This window comes from Pelodiscus sinensis, chromosome 8, assembly GCF_052426305.1.
Source record: "Pelodiscus sinensis isolate ZL-2025 chromosome 8, ASM5242630v1, whole genome shotgun sequence".
Lineage (NCBI taxonomy): Eukaryota > Metazoa > Chordata > Testudines > Trionychidae > Pelodiscus > Pelodiscus sinensis.
This window is the reverse complement of record NC_143059.1, coordinates 57,631,387-57,650,713: the sequence shown is the minus strand read 5'-3', so window position 1 is coordinate 57,650,713 and position 19,327 is coordinate 57,631,387. Positions and strand designations below refer to the sequence as shown.

The following is a 19,327-nucleotide window of genomic DNA, read 5'->3' as shown; positions in this document are numbered from 1 at the left end:
GAGAATAAAATGTAAGCATGCAGTCTAAACTCTCAACCTTATTACAATGGGCAGCATCTAGATCAAGCAGTTTCTCTCACCCCACTGGATATTGCAGTCCTGTGTCCCTGGGGCCTGCTGGCCCACCCAAACTATAGGCAGATGGAGGGACCGCAGCAGCTCTTCATAACTGCTCACTCAGTTCTTATCAGGTCTGAACTGTAGCTCGAAGGTCTCCTCCACATGAACTGACACCAGGCTGGGGAGAACTCCACAAACAAGAGCCTGGGTCCCTCCACCAGCCTTAGGCAGGGGCCTGTGATACAGGCAGGAGGCTGGTCTTGCCTCCCCCTTGGGAAGGTGTCCCTGGTTCCCCATCACTTTTGGGAGTACTCTGGCACCCTGGTGCTGGACTGAGATTAGCGGGGGCCAGCATTTAGACAGGGATTCTGGGTGGCTGGAGCTGATGCTTGTGTGGCCCACCCACCTAGTGCTTATGGCCATGCTGCCCACTTACCTGTGTGCCATGCTAGGTTCTGCATTCAGCTGCCTGTTTGCCCACCACTCTAGGGTTTGGGGCTGCACTGCCTCTCTGTCAGGTGCTCAGGGATTGGAGCAGGTGCGTGGGTGGCCTTGGGGATGGTCGGGGAGGCCCTTCTGGGCTCCAGTAGGCATGGAGAACAGGAGGGAGGGCTGCAGGCACAAAGGGTGCAGTGGCCGAGGCAGGCTATATTTCCTGTCCTATTCGCTAACCCTTTCTTAAATGGTTCCTAACATTCTGTTAGCTCTTTTGATTGCTGCCACACATTCAACAGATGTTCTCAGAGAACTATCCAGAATGACTCAAAGATCTATTTCTGGAGTAGTAACAGCTAATTTAGACCCCATCATTTTGTATGTATAGTTGGGATTATGCTTTCCTCTGTGCATTGCTTAACATTTATTAACACAATTTCATCTGCCATTGTATTGTCCAATCACTCAGATTAGTGAAATTCCTTTATAACTCTTCAGACTGCTTTGGATTTAACTGTCTTGAATAATTTTGTATAGTCTACAAACTTTGTGATCTCAATGTTTACTCCTTTTTTAAGATCATATGCTGAGGAGCACTCAGCCCAGTACAAATCCTTGGGGTACCTTATTACCTGCCTCTCATCACTGTGGATACTGACCATTATTTTCTGGCTCTTAACCAGGTACTGATCTACGAGAGGGCCTTCATCCTTATTCCATGACTCCATACTTTGCTGAAAAGTGGGTTGGGACCTTGGGACCTTGTCAAAGGCTTTCTGAAAATCTGTGTACTACATCAACTGAATCACCTTCTCCTCATGTTTGCACTCCTCAAGCAATTCTAGCAGTTTGGTGAGGCATCACTTCCCTTTACAAAAGCCAAGTTGACTCTTCCTCAACAAAGCTGTGTGTCCAAAAATTCTGGTAGAAACTGCACTCAAAAATTTTTTATCTGGTACTGGCCTGTAATAGCCAGAATCACTTCTGGGGCCTTTAAAAAACCTGCATTATATTAGCCATCCTCTAGTCACCTGGCACAGAGATTGATTAAAAAATGTTGCGTATCACGTGCAATAGTTCATCTCTGAGGCAATTTCATATCTGAGGTTTATTCTCTCTCATTTTAGCTCTTAGCTGCATCCGGTCCAGTTCAGACTGATGGCTAGCACTTGTCAAGGCCTTTTACCGTATCTGGGGAAGTCAGTCTCTCTTCGGTAGCTAAGTTCTCCAGTACAATCAGAACTGGGCCACTCACAGTCACTTCTTAACATCCCTTTCTATTTTTCTTCCCAGGCCTTCATTTGTGCTATAATGTTGAACTGAGCTAAGTCAGTCAGACAGGGATTTTCCCCTCAAAAAACTGTGAGCTTTTGTATTATTTGAGCTAAACAACTTATCCACTCTCTGTGGTCTACAAATGGAGCAGAACACTTTTATAAACCCAGTCTTACCCAAATCTTCTGGCTGGTCCAGTTCTTCTTTCAGGTAGTTGCTTTCCATTGTAGCCTGTAATTTTTGTGAAGTTCATTTTTCAGCAGCTAAAGTCCTTGCTGCAGTTTCTCTTTTGGCAAGTTCTAAGTTGACTAACACTTGTTTAGCCTTCAGTCTTTCATGGACTAACTTCTATATTCCAGCAATCATATTGTTGGTCACCTCATATATCCACTTTACTATTCCAACCAAGATTTTTGCAGTTGAGTTTCCCCAACCTATTCAAATACTTTGTAATTGTTGCTCTAACAGAGATTTGACTTCTCGCTGCAAGTTAAATTGTTAGCTCTTTCTGGGAAACCTCTAAATGTTGTTTTAGTTCCTTTTGGAACTACAAGCAGATCTCATTACTTGTTCCTAAAAGATGTATGCAGTCACCACACATTCCTAGTAGCCCAGGATAATAATACAGGTGTACCTTCACCCTAATTTCCCCCAACTGAATGGAACAGCAACAGATTCACATTAACCATCTAGAGCAAAGAGACACCAACGCACATTCACACAATACTATAAACGCTTTTACAATTACACTTCAAGTCAGGAATCATTGTAACAAACAGTTCATCAATATCTTAGACCAACCTCTCAATTTTATAGTCCACACCCATGTTTCTGACTCAGTAGGTTCACTGATATCTAACAACTATCTTACCCTTCTGCAATCTACCTGACCTCCTTGCCACTCTATTTCCTGTTCAGCTGGAGAGCATTCTGCTTGATTATAGCTAGCCTGCAGGTTGCAGGCTCCAGCCTAACCCTTAAAGGGGTAAACTTTTTCACCTGCTACAGTCTTTCACTTTCACAGTTCCAGCTTGGTTAAACAGGAATGCCAGTTTACAGTCACTCTATTCAAACACTAGCATTACCTATTTTTGACTTCGGTATCTAGTCAAAAGTCAGGATATGGAAATTTTCCAGTTGGGAGAAGAAAATGATAGAATCTGGTTTTCCCCCTTATTTTCCTTTTAATTTTTGGATAGCAAGAAATGTACAAAATGCTCTTTCTCTGAATGCAGGAGAAATTGAGGTAAAAGGAGTAATTTCTTAGTGCATAGGCCCAAGCTTCTTTTCAGCCAGCTCCAACCCAGAACCTCTCTCTAGCTTTATCTGAGAGTCACACCTTGCTTACAGGTTTTTACTTGGAATTTTCAAGCTATTTCTGTGTGTCTAGCTACTTATCTGTTCTACCTTCTTTTTCTAACTCAAAATATTATTCACAATACTCAGAGGAAACAAACAAACAACTCACATAGCCCAAAACCTCCTGGCCATGTTTACTTAATCTCTTTATCTTGTATAGGCGGTTGTGATGAATTTATTCTTACAGCTCTGTTCATTGAGGGATGCATTCCCACCATCAAGCTCAATGCGGTTTTAACTCCGCACATCCCCAAGTTTCACCTAACTCATAACAATATTTTATTGGCACTCAAGCTGCTGCTACGTTAGTGGTGCCAAGCTATAAAAAACAGAGATAACCCTCTGCCTATCAAAAACAGACATAATAGCCCAGATCCTCAGAGGTATTTAGGCACCTAACTCACATAAAAATCAATTAATAAATGACATAAATGGAAGTTAGGCACCTAAGTACTTTCGTGGATCTAAGCCAAAATTTGCTTCAGTCCTTTAGGGGAATTTAGCTTCTGCACCCATGTGTTGTTGAGAGTCCGTTCCCGACTCAGTAACAGGTTGCTGCAGAGTACAATGCCACCTGTGCTGTGTCTCTGATTTCTCAGGTCACTGTAAGGTGGTTTTTTTGTCAATGCTTTTTTATTACAAGTCTTTGCTGACCACTAACATTTTCTTACACTCTTGAGTCTTTCGCATTTCAGATATTGGAGGAGACCGAGCCTCCCTCCCTGCGTCAATCCAGTCTGATTGCACAGCTGCTCCTGGCTGGGTTTGGGCTGGCTTGTGTCTACCTGCTTCCACCTCTAGCTCAAGGTCACCGATTCCGTGTTGGGCAAGCGGCTGCTGTCGCTGGGCGCTTTCCCGCACGCCCAGACAATCTGCCACGGGCGCGTATCGCGCGTGCAATCGCGCTGCGGGAGGCGTCCGTCCAGCCAGCCCCCACCCCCCGTAGGCTTGCGCTGGGCTCCCGCCCCTCCCCAGCTGCGAGGGTGGGCCCCGCTCTCGCTGCCCTGTGGTGCTCGGCGGGGGAGGGGCTGGCCCGGGCCGTGGCTGGCGGCGCAGGGGCACGGCCGGCCGCGCGCACAGGGCGGGGGGGGGCGTCTCTGCAGCCGGGTGAGCCCGCGCGGCCCCTTTAAGAGGCTGGTGAGAGGCTGACGGAGGGAATCACGTGCCCCGCGGCTGGCGCCGGAACCCGGCCGGGCTGGAACGCGGCGGCTGCGAGGCTGCGGAGCCGGGACCCAGCGAGGCAGGGCTTGCGCGCGCGCGCTCTTCCCCGCCCCCCTCCCCCTCCCAGCTGTCTGGCGCGCGGGGCGCCGGAGCCCGGCCTGGAGCGGCGCTCCCTGCCCGGCCGCCGCGCCGCGGAGGATGGAGCTGTTCCAAGCCAAGGATCACTACATCCTGCAGCGCGGGGAGCGGGCGCTCTGGTGCAGCCGGAGGGACGGCAGCCTGCAGCTGCGCCCCGGTGAGTCAGGCGCGGGCGCCCGGCGGGGTGGAGGGGCGCGTCTCCCGCAGCCGGAGGGGGGGGGGGGGGGACAGAGGTGCGGTGCGCTCCGCGCCTGAGGAGACCGGCGGACGCGCCGCGGGAGCGGCCAGGGGGAGGGCGTGACGGGCAGACCCGCTCCGGCGGGGGCAGGCTGGGGCGTGAGATGAGGCTGGGGCATGTGGCGGACCCCTGGGGAGGGTCGCAGCGTGGGGAGGAGCAGGATGGGCTCGCGGGGGTGTGGCGGCGGCGAGCTCCCCGGGGCAGCAGGCGGGGGGCGATGGGCAAAGCGGGAGCAGGGGGACGAATGGGGGTGACAAGAATATGGGGGCAGAGTGGAGAGTGAGGGTGGTGGGGAGGTGGGTGGAGCCGCTGCAGGGGTGGGTGGGGGTGATGGAGGGATGCTTGAGGATGCCAGACTCACTTGGGCACGCGCCAGGTGATGGTGATGACTGCGAGGGATAGCTGACCCCCTGGGGACAGGCAGGTTGATGGGGGGGGGGGAGGGGGTGATGGAGCACGGCAGGAGACCCCCATTCAGGTAGGCTGCTGGTAGTTTTGAGTGCTGGAGGGTTTATAAGGTGGGATTGAGATGCTTGAAAACCTTGTGGCAGTAATAAACACAGAGGTGGTGCTAGCCCATTGGTAGCCCTAAGCAGCAATATTCTGACCAGCAGAACACACATTTAAAAAGTGACTGGAGCGGCCCCTTGACCTGCTCAGGGGCCTAAGACATTCCTTAATCTGTTTATGCCTAGCATTGGCTTTGGTACTAGGAAGGCATAAGTGTGAGGTTTTTATTCTTTCTTTCACTTCCACAGTAGTGTTGTTGTGGCTTGCTACTCACTAACCCCCCTTAACAAAACTTAACCTGATATTTACAGTCACTTTTCCTCATTATGCTGCTGGAGCACTCAGTGTGAATCCAGCCACCACTAGGGAAGCTGGTGACACAGTCCTTTACTCATTGGGGAGGGCTGTCTTGGATATGGGGCATGTAGACCTTGCTGATTGCCCAGAAGTGTGGGGTTTGTCTTCTGATCATTAGATGGTGTAACTTACGCTGAAATTGCTGGGTGGTCATTGACTGTTTCTAAACCTATCTTTTTATTCCTGTACCAATAAAGGATTATACATTAAGGATATAGCTCATTCCAGTGGTAAATTTCTCAGTCCTTTCTGCTGCTGACAGGAACTGTCTTGAGTCAGGTTTTGCTGTTGATTAGAGTAGGTAGCAGTCTCCACAATGGTTTTAGAGAACTAGAGTTGTATATCATCTACAGGGCAAAGTCTCGTACATTTGAGACTAGGGATGTTAAATATCAGTTAATTGAATAGTCGAATAACCTCATGAATTCTTATCCATTACTTGGCTATTCAATAGTCCCCATGGGCGGGGCTGGCAGCCAGTGTGCTCTGGCCCCATTCCCAAGGAGCCCCATCACTTTGCGCCGCTGCCTCTTATCAGTCAGGGAGCTGTCGTGAGGGGAACCAGTTTAAAACCAGCTCTTTTTGCAGGCTAGCTGCCTGTCACTTTGGGCTGCTGCCTCTGATCTAGGGGTGGCAGCAGCCCTTCTGTGACGGGAAGGAAGTGTCTGAGCTCCTGGATCCTGTGTGAACTGGAACTGAGCCTCCGCTGCCTGCCAACCTAGCTCCTAATAACAGTTTCAATGCAGAGCCGCAGCGGGGTAGGTCCCAGACCCATGGCAAGCCAGAACTGAGACAGGATGCTGGTCAGCCTGCTAAAATATTTATTGGTGAGGTGGGGGAGGGGAAATGCATGTAATCTATAGCATTAACCTATAAGCTTTTGCTTATCAGTTAATCGACTATGCTATTACATCCCTAGTTGAGATCCATGAATCTGTTGAGATGTCACTTAGACTAAATCAATTTAAAAGCAGTCTTTGTTCTCCTATGATTTTTTTTTTTTTTTGGTAAAATAAACTGGAAGTGTGACCAATAGCTGTTCTTTAAAAAAAAAAAAAAAATTGTGTGCTGTTGGAATAGACTGGTGTATGATTGCTTTCCGTCTTCAACTGTCAGGAAGGTGAGGAAGGCCATCTTGTGTGACTAACACAGTATGCAAAATAAACAATTCTTTAGTATTGTAATACAGGTTGATTATCTGGCACTTTCTCTCTTACGTAGGGTAAATAATTCCCTCTCCCTTCTCCTGATTGATGTACGTTTTTTTTATTCTAGTATCTTGTTGAATGAACTTAGCTCCTAAAGAGAAAAGTCATGAGCTAAGAAGACAGTTGTGTACTTTTGTGGATGTTCTCATCAAATTCACCTGTTTTTGAAGCAAGTACAGATTGGACATCTGGTCCCAAAGGAGGGATTTTGCTGGACCAGGGGAGGTCATTTCTGTCCCCCTTCCACTGGCCCCTCAGGCCAGCTCTGCTCCTTGCCTAGCCTCCTATCGGGCTCTCCCACGTGTGACCAGCCCTGCTGCCCTACCATGGCAGCCCACGGTACTGCTGCTGGGGCTAACAGTTTTGCCGTGGCAAACCATTGCCCCGCCACCAGTGATCCTGGACCTGCCAGCCCTGCAACAGCTGCACCAGCCCGCAGTCCCACTGCGTGGACTCCTGCCCCTCCCTCCGGAACAGATTGCTGCTGGGCTCCCGACCCAGCCAGCTTTACCTGGGCGGCACTGGCACCACTGCCAGGGCTTCTGGCTCCACCAGCCCTGCGATCCCACTGCTGGCGCTTCTGGCCACACCACAGCAGACTGCTGCCCTACCCCGGAGCCTGCTGGCATTGTGGCTGCCTTGCCACAGGCTCAGTCGGACTCCGTGACAGGGCTCTCAGCCCCTGGTCTCGTTGGATCCGCCTGGCCGGGATCCTGGCCCCCCGAGGCAGGGCTTCTGCCTCTGTTCCTCCACCGGATCTCTTTGGTCCAGCAACATCCATGGTTCTGCTGGACCACAGATGTTGCCGGACCAGGGAGTTACGGTTGAGAGAGGTTCAACCTGTACCGACTTATTTGTGTGTCACTTAATACTATTCAAAGATAATTTAAAAAAAAAGAGAAGAAACAGAGTATAAACGAGGACTCAGACTCAAATAGTGAGAAAAGAAAAATATTAAAAAATGCAACATCCTTTCCCCTAGTAATATGGCAGTCGTTGTGGATATTACACTCCTATTTTAAGAAATCACCTTCTACCCTTGAACAATAGACATATGACTAAAAATTAAGAAATATTTGACCCCCAACTAGTTTGTAGTATGGTATACATTTTAAATAGCTGGGATATTTCCGCAAAGAATGCAGCAACTGTTCATACACACTGAAAAGTAGCTTGTCTTACTACCTATACCCATCTAAAATGTGAGTCCAAGGTAAACTGAGGAAAACATTGTATAAGCATGTGTATGATCAAATCTATTATCTCTTGAGTATGCTAGTCTGTAAAGATGAAAAATGTCTTGAATACTTCTAGCAATAAAATACATAAATATTGATAGTATTTGAGATTGAGTATGAGAATATTTATTTTGATACACATTCTCATTCAAATAAAAGCCACTCCAAACAACTTTGAAATTTGGCCAGACTTACGTGTGTATGCGCTAAAGTGTGTCGGTCTTGCCTTTTTCATTTGCATGCTTCAGTTCACTTGAGATGGGTTTTAATGTTGTTCTAGCATCATTAATTCATTATATTTTGTCCGGGAGCTTTATTTATAGTTTAAGATCTGATCATTGTAACTTATGAACCACATGATAACTGGGTTATAACAACCACTTAAGCAGTGTTTGCTGACACAACCTGTTCTACGTGATAGTTGAATAAATGTTCACACAAAATCCAATTTTAAATTGATGTAGTTACCATTTTCTACAAATAGTAGGAGGTCACACGTAAACAGTAACCTAACAAACTTGCACATGCTAGTCTAAGATTGATGTTATTGGGGCCTGAAATGCTGTTGGAAATTACTGGGGTCTTATGGAACCCACTGACTTCAGTGAGGCCTTGTGCGAGTGCAGCAGTCTGTCTGGATTGGATTCTTACTGATGGAGAATTTTAAAGGAAAACTGCAAATCTGAGCTCTACTCAGATTAAAATAGTGAAAGTCATTTGATGCTACATCTACCCCTCAGTCATCTTCTTCATTTTTGTTGTGGTTATAGCGCGCTTCCTTATTTTAAAATTGGGTTTCTAACCTGTCTCTTGCTGTGTAAAAGACCTTTGCCAACAGGAGAAAATGATAGTAGTGAAACTGATTATACATTAATTCCTTTTAAATGTATAAAATGTCTGAAAAAGAGGTGAATTTCTGATGCTAGCTATGGGTTTTGGTAATTTTTTTAAAAAGCTGCATTTGTCTGAATTTTGTTTACATTGGTAGTATACTGTGTTCTGTGGCTATTGTAATGGTCAGTATTCCCCCAATGACATGAGCAAACAGATTCAGTGATTTATTAGATTATACCTTTTCTGTTTACTATGTGCATTAGGGATATAAAATTCCATTTAATCAGTTAATCAATTAAATGTTATGTTTAACTGGTTAACTGCTTTACCTGGGGTGGGGAAGAGGCTGGCGAGCTAGAGTGGTGCCAGTTACCTATCACATCCCTAATGTGCATTGAAATGTTTCAGAATTGTACAACTTTGACGTTGCATGTTGAATATTTATTCTTTTTTTTTTTTAATGTTTGTTTCGTTTCTGTTTTGCAGTGCTTAAACATTCCATGTATGTGGGTCAGACTAGGGATGTAAAAGAATAGTCAACTACATGCATTCTCCCCCCTTTGCTGCGTCTGCATCAGGGGCAGCAAGGCTGAGGGGAAGCAGGAGCCTGTGCTGGGGGGAGCCAGCTTAAAAGCTGGTTCCCCCCCAGCACTGTCACTACAGTGTCTCCCGTTCCTCCCCCCCTTCCCCGCTGCTGCCTCTATCAGAGGTGGGGGGGCGGGGGGCGGAGCACAGGGGCTGCTTCTTGGCAGCAGACTGCGCTGGGAGTCCCAGCGGGAAGTTGGGACCCCCCCCCTGTGCACAGAGGCTGCTTTGCAGCAGCAGTCCCAGTGCACAGAAGGTTCCAAATCCCTGCTGAACCCCATGAAGGGGGGGTGCTGCCAGGCAGGCAGGCAGCCCAACTCAGTTCTGGCTCGCACCAGGTGCAGAACAAAACCCCACTGCGGCTCTGCAATGTAAGATGCTGTAGTAGCCAGGGGCCAGGCTTCCTGACTCCTACTGCCTCTTAAATTGCAGAGCTGTAGTGAGGTTTGGTATTGCACCCAGCGAGCCAGTGCTGCCAATTGAGTACTCGAGTAGCTAAATAGACTCATTTTAACTTCCCTAGTTCACACCGAAATTCAGGTGGGTGGTAAGCCATGCAAAATATTAGTTGGTATGTATTTAAGACCTTCCCTTTGAAGATCTCAAATTAATTTGCCAAGATGGTGTGTACTTTTCCTTTGGGCGTACTGAATCTGAATCAGTATTCAGTGGAACAGCGGCTAAGCACCGCAATGGGACACCCAGGGCAGGTGTGCCTATCCCTAACCTGTACAGAGAGAGAGAGAGAGAGAGAGATTTGGAGGCCTAAAAGGGAGCATGGTAAGTATTCTCTCCATTTTATGGATGAAGGAAATTAGACCCTGTTTCAGGTAGAAATCACACAAGTCCTGTGGGGGAGTTTTTATTCGAATTCTGATCTCAAATACCTAGTTCCTTTACAAGTAGGCAATGATTTTTTTTTTTTTAGTTCATATATATAAAGGAACACAGATGTGTGTTTGAAACTCTTACCTAGTATTGTTAAAAGTAATACAGTAAAACTCTGATGGTCCGGCACCATCAGGAACCTGGAAGTGCTCTGGGCAGCCGGACTATTGGAGCTGCTCTGCCCCCAGCTTCCCAGATTCAGCCGCTGCTAAAACTGACCAGCGGCTGAATCGGGGAAGCCGGGGGCGGAGCAGCTGGAGTGCTGCCGGGTAGGTACCCTAGCGCTTGCCCCTCTGGGCTGCGGGACCAACCCGGCAGCACCCCAGCTGTTTCCGATTCAGTATCTGCTGAAACTGATCAGCGGCTGACTCCAGGAAGCCCGAGGCAGAGCTGCTCTGCCCCGGCTTCCTGGAGTCAGCCGCTGGTCAGTTTCAGCAGCAGCTGACTTGGGTACACCTGGGACAGAGCAGCTGGGGTGCTGCCGGGTTGGTCCCCACAGCGCCCAGGTGCGGCGCTGCAGGGACCAACCTGGCAGCATCCCAGCTGCTCTGCCCCAGGCGTCCCCAAGAGCAGCTGGGGTGCTGCCAGGTTGGTCTTGCTGCGTCAAGGGTCGGCGCTACCGCGCCAACCTGGCAGCACCCCAGGTGCTGTGCTGCAGGCGTCCCCGATTCAGCCGCTGCTGAAACTGACCAGCGGCGGCTGAATCAGGAACGCCTGAGGCAGAGCCGGACTATCGGAAGGGGGGGCTATGAGGGGTCTGGGATCAGACCCCTCATAGCCCCCCCTTCCGATAGTCCGGCATATTTGATAATCCAGCACCCCCTGACTTCTAAGGGTGCCGGATTATTGGAAGTTACTGTACCTGGGATTACCGTAAAAAAGTGAAGGACTGGTTTCCACAAAGGGTTAGTAATATGGCTTCTAGTTTACTTTGCATTTGACAGCTCTGGTGTGTGTGTGTGAATGTATGTGTGACATACGTACTGTGAATAGCACTGTGGTGGCTGCATTCAGTTTCTGTTTGTGTATGGCTTTTCACAAAGCAACAGGGAAAAATATGAAACTTGCAAAGTGGTAGACTCAAGTGTGGTACTTGATATCAAAATGAATAGATTTTAAAGCGATCAATTATGTAACTTGTTAAAGGAACTATATTACAATTTTAGAAATTAAAATAGGCTCCTTAGCTTGTTTTTGGGGTATCTAAAAATGTATAATCATTAACAGGAAACAAAATTTGTTCCCAGGCAGGAATATAGCTTCTAGTTGTGTGTGTGTGTGTGTGTGTGTGTGTGTGTGTGTGACACATACCACTAAATTTGTGGGGATCAGAAAGAGAACTTCAAAACCGCTATACTGTGTGCAAAAGGGTTCCTACCCTGACAATTTTAGGAGGTATTAAGAGTAAACTTTTTTGACATTTTTTTCAGGATTGAATATTGCAAGTTTTGGACTAACAGAGCATTTAAATTCCCGTCCAATCTCTTAGTTTTTCTCTCCACTATCTAACTGATAGGTTTTATTGCAACAAGTGTATTCTAGTTATTTGACTTCACAAGAAAGCTGACATTGTTCTCTAATTTGAGTGATATGTGCTTGTTTTTACACAGACTTTTTCTGATCATAGTTGTTTTCTTGTTATTGGACTTAGTGTTTTTGAATCTCTATCCAGAACCTTTTGATTACTTTGGCCCTATGGTGTTAGATTTTTTTAATTGTCCATGATGTATGTCTTGTGAATGAAAATCTTCCTGGGTGATCAAAACATACCTTTATTTTAATATGTTGTAAATATCTATTAATTTGTTATATAATGTACTGTTAGCAATTTACATATTGGCTAGGATCTCCTGGCATGTGTTACCATGTAGGTTACAAATATGGATTCAATGACTTTTACTACAAGGATATGATAGTACCAAGCAGTTCCTCACCCTCTATCGGATCAGTTAAAAGCATACTACAAATAAATGTTAATCAGGTTGTCTTCCTCAAGGGAAGGCAAAAATAATAGAGGTCTTTCAGCTAAGAGGAATTGTGTGATCAGCAATTTGGAAGGATAAAGCACACATGCTACCTGCAGCCATAATGTTTTGGGTTGTGATCTCTCAAACTGAACAAGATGGGTTGTGATTATGAACTTTCAAGGTAGCTTTGAACTAGAAATAATTCAGTAGGTGTTGGCAAATAAAAATGGATCTTGTGTGTCAAAAGCTCTGAACCTTGTAATTGTAGACTCCCATCATCAACCCTGTCAGCAACTCACTTGCTGGTTGCTGAGAGACCTCTGAGAGACCTTTGAGCTATGTTCTTTCATTCATAAACAAAAATACAAATTTAGTTATATATAGATCTTCTTACAAAAATAATCACAAAAAGATTGTGTTCAGAGACTATATTCACTTTTTTTACTCTACATTTTAAATGACTGTTAATCCTTTATACCCTCCAGGCATTTCCCATTGCCATTTTGTGCAGTGTGGAGAAGACTGGGAGGAGAAAGTATTTCTGAAAACTTTCCAAACTTCCTGTTTAATTATTTGCATGAGTTTTTGGGGAAGTGCTGTATCTGTTCCATGTTGAAATAGATTGGAGTGGGAAACCTTTTTTGGGTTGTGGGGGCTGCTGACCAACAGAAGTCAGTTGGGGGGATGCAAACCACCCCTCCCCACCTCACTGATATAGCCTGCAACTGAAAGACAGAAAGACACTCTGAACATTCCCCTCACACAACAGAGTGTGGGGGGGCCTGAGCTAGTATATTTTGTGGGCCCCCAGGTCTTGGGGTGGGGCCAAAAATGAGAGGTTCAGTGTGTGGGAGGGGGCAGCCGGGAAGGGGGCTTCGGGTGTATGGTCTGGCCAGCAGGAAGGGTACAGGAGTGGTTTGGGGGTTAGTGGGTCTGGGAGAGTGGTAGGGTGCATGTGTGCTGGCGGTGGGAGACGTAGGTAAGATGCAAGAGTAGAGGTGAGGGGCCTGGGCAGGAGGGGTGGGCACAAGAGTGGTCTGGGTGGGAAGTAGGGTGCAGGAGCAGGCTGGGGGTGGAGGTTCTGGAAAGGAGGGAGCATGCAGGAATGGGGTCGGGCACTTAGCTAGCACAGCTCTCTGGGGATCCACATGGCTCCATGCTCCCCCGCTGCTCTCAGGCACTTCCTCCCGTGGTTGCTGCTATTGGCTGCAATTACAGCCATTTGTAGCGGCAGCTTCTTCCTCTTCCTACCAGGCAGAGCCTGTGGTTTGGATTCAGTCCTGGTTTGCCTGACTCCAGGCCTGGGAGAGGGGAAGGGGCACAGGATTGAGTGCCAGTGCTGGTTCCCCAATGTCGGGGGAGGGAACCTCAGGGGCTGGATCCAGTTCAACACCCTGGGAATAGATTGATGGAAGACTTATCTTTTGGATATTGTGCCAATTAGAATAAAAAATTTTGATTAATTGGCTAATTGAATAATCGATGCAATTTGCTATTCGATTAGTCGATAAGGGCACCTCCGCCTGTGAAGTGTTTTGAGATGTTGGAAGTTTGAGGTTAACACACTGTCACACATGAGTTCTATTCTATGTACTCCTTCCTTCTAGGGATGTTAGATATAAGGTAATTGAATAGTCCTGTAACTGCACCATTTGAGGTGGTTCAAGAACTGCATCCACCATGAATGCAGCCCCTACACACTCGCCCTACCAATTTACTATTGAAATTTCAACAAGAGATGATAGGTAGCATGGGGACAGACCAGCAAGGGCTCTGAAAGCGAAGACAAGTTACTTATATTTGATGTGACACAGAAAGGGGAGCTAGTGCAGGGATGCAAATGGGTGACATGGTCAAAACAGTGAGTTAGGAAAACAGTTCTTACATCTATATTTTGAATGAAATTAGCAGGCCAAGACACTATTTGTCAAGATCCAAGCACAAGAGTTTGCAGGAATCAAAACACCTTGATGAAGAGTGTCTGGACAAAAGCTTTGACTGTGTGGATGACAGGAAAAGGCCATACCTTAAAGATGTTCTGAAAGACATGACAATATCCTGTAAAACCTGAGTTAGTGTTAAATCTTATTAAGGATGTTAAATATCGATTAATTAAATAGTTGATTAACCTCATGAATTCTTATCGGCTACTTGATGATAATCCCTGGGGATGGGGTCAACACTTACTTCCAATTTTCTCTTTGTTTAGTCCACTCCCATGCTCCAAATTCCTTGGAGACATGGTAGTCCCGTCTGGGTTTGAATCATTCTGTCTTTCTCAACTCCTGGTTTTTCTCTCCCACACAAAGGAAGCAGGCAAGAAACCTATATCAAATTCTAATTTCAACACTCTCTCTCTCTCTCTCTCTCTCTCTCGATTGGTCCTCCTGGCCAACACCTTTGCTAGCTACCTGAGTTTAACCTCTTAGTCACTGAGTGCTGGTCAGCACTCCTCCTGTCTTACAGGTGATGTAGACTCATTTGTTATAATATCAACCTAACACAGCTAGCTTCTGTATAAACATGTAGTGTAGACCAGGCCTGAAAAACTAATTCCTATGGATATGTCTACACTTGCTCCCTAGTTTGAGCTAGGGATGCAAATGTAGCCGACCAAAGTTGCTAATGATGCGGGAATTTAAATATCCCAGGATTCATTAGCATAATTTCGCCCGCGCGCTATTCTGCTCTCCAGTTGATTTGAACCAGGAAGTGCGCTTCGGGACGCATTAGTTCTAATCAAACCCTTTGGATTGAACTAACATTACTAATGAGGAGTAATGTTAATTCAATCCAAAGGGTTTGATTAGAACTAATGCGTCCCGAAGCGCACTTCCTGGTTCGAATCAGCTGGCGAGCAGAATAGTGTGCAGGTGAGATGATGCTAATGAAGTGTGGGATATTTAAATACCCACTTCATTAGCAATTTTGGACGACTATATTTGCATCCCTAGCTGGAACTAGGGAGCAAGTGTAGACGTACCCTTAAAGAATAAGAAATAAAATACAGAAGTGTTACAGCACAGTAATACTGAAAAATAGCTTACTTTTCTCATTTTATCTGTGTGAAGCTTTATTTTGCACTAAGTTTGCTAGTGCTTTTTATGCAACCTGTTGTAAAACTAGGTAAATATTTAGATGAGTTGCTGTACCCCTGGGAAGCCCCTGTGTATCACTTAGCCACATCAGCTGTAGTCGACCCTGGGTATGCGTACAGCTATGCCAGCTTGTGAAGAGATGGAATGTAATTATGTGATACTGCATTAGTGGCATTATCCTATGCTTTGGAATTGGTCCTGACAATGAGAATCTTGGTACATTATAATAAGAAAATTAATAACCTATTAGCACCGTTTGTTTTTCAAGACTCTAAAATATTTCTCAGGAGGCTAAAATGTTAGTTCCAAATGGACTAAAACGGCATTAAAAGTGAAGAGCTAATGATGTATGCCAAACTTCATTGCTATCCCTTAGATTTTCTGACATATTTCATATCCCATTAATCGCTGAAGATACAGTAGTCTTGTTACAGTTCCTAGCTTACTTCTGATGCCATGTATTTAATTCTTGCAGCATTGGACCGTTCTGTATTCATGGTCTACTCCTTTTAGAGTTTGACTTGGGTATACAAAAAATTTTTCAGATATATTTACTTGTGAGCTGAAAGATAATGTGTTGTACATGCTTGGTACAGGGTGTGACTCCTACACGTTAATCATGAACTTGAGATGAATGATTCATGCTTCATGCATGTTTAAAGGAAAAGCTGTTTTGACACTTCACAGGCGAAGGATAGTAGGGGAATTTTTAAACAAATAAGGTTAACGTTGACTACACTCTGTGTGACGAACTTTCTTTTATTAGTTTTAAACCTGCTACCCATTAATTTCATTTGGTGTCCTCCTAGTTCTTCTATTTAGGGAACTAATAAATAACTTTTCTTTATCGGCCCTCTCCACACCACTCATGATTTTATAGATCTCTATCATATCCCCCCTCAGTCTCCTCTTTTCTAAACTGAAAAGTCCCAGTCGCTTTAACCTCTCCTCATATGGGAACCGTTCCAAACCCCTAATCATTTTAGTTGCCCTTTTCTGAACCCTTTCCAAGGCCAAAATATCTTTTTTGAGGTGAGGAGACCACATCTGTACACAGTATTCAAGATGTGGGCGTACCATAGTTTTATACAGGGGCAGTAAGATATTCTGGGTCTTATTTTCTATCCCTTTCTTAATAATTCCTAGCATCCTATTTGCCTTTTAGACCGCCGCTGCACACTGCGTGGAAGTTTTCAGAGAACTGTCCACGATAACTCCAAGATCTCTTTCCTGATTTGTCGTAGCCAAATTAGCCCCCATCATACTGTACGTATAGTTGGGGTTATTTTTCTTGATGTGCATTACTTTACACTTATCCACATTACATTTCATTTGCCATTTTGTTGCCCAATCACTCAGTTTGGTGAGATCTTCTTGGAGTCCCTCACAGTCCGTTTCTATCTTGACTATCCTAAACAGTTTTGTATCATCTGCAAACTTTACTACCTCACTGCTTACCCCTTTCTCCAGATCATTTATGAATAAGTTGAAAAGGATTGGTCCCAGGACTGATCCTTGGGGTACACCACTAGTTACCCCTTTCCAATCTGAAAATTTACCATTTATTCCTACCCTTTGTTTCCTGTCTTTTAACCAGTTCTCAATCCAAGAAAGGACCTTCCCTCTTATCCCATGGCCATGTAATTTACACAAGAGCCTTTGGTGAGGGACCTTGTCAAAGGCTTTCTGAAAATCCAAGTATACTATATCTACTGGATCCCCCTTATCTGCATGTTTGTTAACCCCTTCAAAGAACTAAATCATTAGTAATAGATTAGTAAGACAGGATTTCCCTTTATAGAAACTATGATGACTTGTCCAACAAATTATGTTCTTCTATATGCTTCACAATTTTATTTTTTACTATTGCTTCGACTAATTTGCCTGGTACTGAAGTTAGACTTACCGGTCTGTAATTGCCAGGATTGCCTCTAGAGCCCTTTTTAAATATTGGTGTCACAGTGGCACGTTCCAGTCATTAGGTACGGAAGCCGATTTAAAGGATAGGTTACAAACCACAGATAATAGCTCAGCAATTTCCCATTTGAGTTCTTTTAGAACCCTTGGATGAATGCCATCCGGTCCTGGAGATTTGTTAACATTAAATTTTTCTATTTGTTCCAAAACCTCCTCTAATGACACTTCAATCCGGGACAGTTCCTCAGATTCATCACCCACAAAGGACAGTGCAGATTCGGGAATCTCCCCAGCGTCTTCAGCTGTGAAGACTGAAGCAAAGAAATCATTTAGTTTCTCCGCAATGGCTTTATCATCCTTGATTGCTCCTTTTATAGCTCGATCATCTAGGGGACCCACAGGTTTTTTAGCAGGCTTCCTGCTTCTAATGTACTTAAACATTTTGTTGTTTCTTTTTGAGTTTTTGGCTAGCTGTTCCTCAATCTTTTTTTGCTTATTTCATTTTTACACTTGATTTGACAGTGTTTATGTTCCTTTCTATTTATCTCACTAGGATTGGACTTCCACTTCTTAAAAGATACCTTTTTGTCCCTCACTGCTTCTTTTACATGGTGGTTAAGCCACGGTGACACTTTTTTAGGTCTCTTGCTATGTTTTTTAATTTGGGGTATACATTTAAGTTGGGCCTCTATTATGGTGTCTTTAAAAAGTTTCCATGCAGCTTTCAGGGATTTGGCTCTAGTCACTGTGCCTTTTAATTTCTGTTTAACTAACCTCCTCATTTTTGTGTAATTCCCCTTTTTGAAATTAAATGCCAGGGTGCTGGACTGCTGAGGTGTTCTTTCCACCACTGGAATGTTCAATGTTGTTATAACATTCTTATCATACTCTTATCGTAACTTAAAGTAAGATAAGGGTTTAGTTGTGCCAGAAAAGCAGGATGCCCCTAGAATGGGATTACTTCTTAGAACACCATACAGAAAAGGCAGATTGACCAGGCAGGTGAAAGGGGCTGACTGAGGGCCCCCTTTCCATTACTGCCCCTGCTCTGAGCCTCCCATCTCCAGGTGCCCTTTGGGAAGGTAGAAGCAAAGGACTGAAGCTCTCCCCTCTGATTTATATGGAAACATTGCTGACTGTTCCCCTCTATCAGGAAGGGAGCAAGGGGAAACTATGCACTTTCCTGCATCCCTCATTCTAGCTGGGGAGTGCAGGGGGCAGACGAACCTGAACGTACTTCAGCCAGTGGACATGCACCTTTCCCCCAGCAGTGGCCATAGAGAGGTGCTTCTCACCTGGCCCCAAGCTGCTGCAGTGAGAGAGGGCTGGGGTAGTCCTCTCTTCCCAGGATAACCTGCATATTAAACCCCTCATCCCGAGCCCCACCTCAGAGCAATGATTTAAATGAAAAATAAATTAAGGACCTGAGCAAAGCTGGGTAAATCTTCTAGTGTGTGTGTGTGTGTGTGTTTGTGTGTGTGTGTGTGTGTGTGAAAATACACACACACATATATATATATATATTGCAACTTAGAGATATTCATGAAATGACTTTTGTAAACCCATTTTTCATTTCTTTGTACATTGTCTAATTTAGCTTGAAATCTTCAGTGCAGGGATCATGGGTGAAATCCTGACCCTGTTAAAGTGAATTGCAAAACTGTCACTATGTGTTCAGTAGGGCCAGGATATTACCCTGTGCCTAAGTGTCATGAACATTTATGGTTTTGTTTAAAAAAAACGGAATACATCGCATCAGGCTTTTTGAAAGGTAAAATATTTTTTAGCTTTTTAACATTATGGCATATTGGCATTGCATCAAAAATAAGTTATGTGCATGTGAAAATGTAGGTTTTGTAGAGTGGAGCTTTCAAATATTGTGTTCAGAGAATGTTGGGTCTGTCAGTGAGGGGGGAAGAAGATGATTGTAAAATGTCTGTTCTGTTTGAGTTCTTGATATTTGTAGTACAGGCTGACGGGTGACTTTTGAAGGGATTCCTACAGACCTCTTGCTTTAAACTTTTAGTACTGATGGGAATTTGCCCTGCTAAATCCCCTA

The 19,327-nt window shown here is 45.2% G+C and overlaps 1 protein-coding gene across 1 annotated transcript in view; it reads left to right on the top strand.

Moving 5' to 3' along the window:
- The first annotated feature begins 4,230 nt into the window (after positions 1-4,230).
- INPP5F (inositol polyphosphate-5-phosphatase F) overlaps positions 4,231-19,327 on the top strand; it is an 88,897-nt gene continuing 73,800 nt past the window's right edge. The window contains exon 1 of the mRNA XM_075935359.2: positions 4,231-4,585. Coding sequence (XP_075791474.1) covers positions 4,489-4,585 — 97 coding nt within the window. The 5' untranslated portion in view covers positions 4,231-4,488. The remainder of the gene's footprint in view (positions 4,586-19,327) is intronic.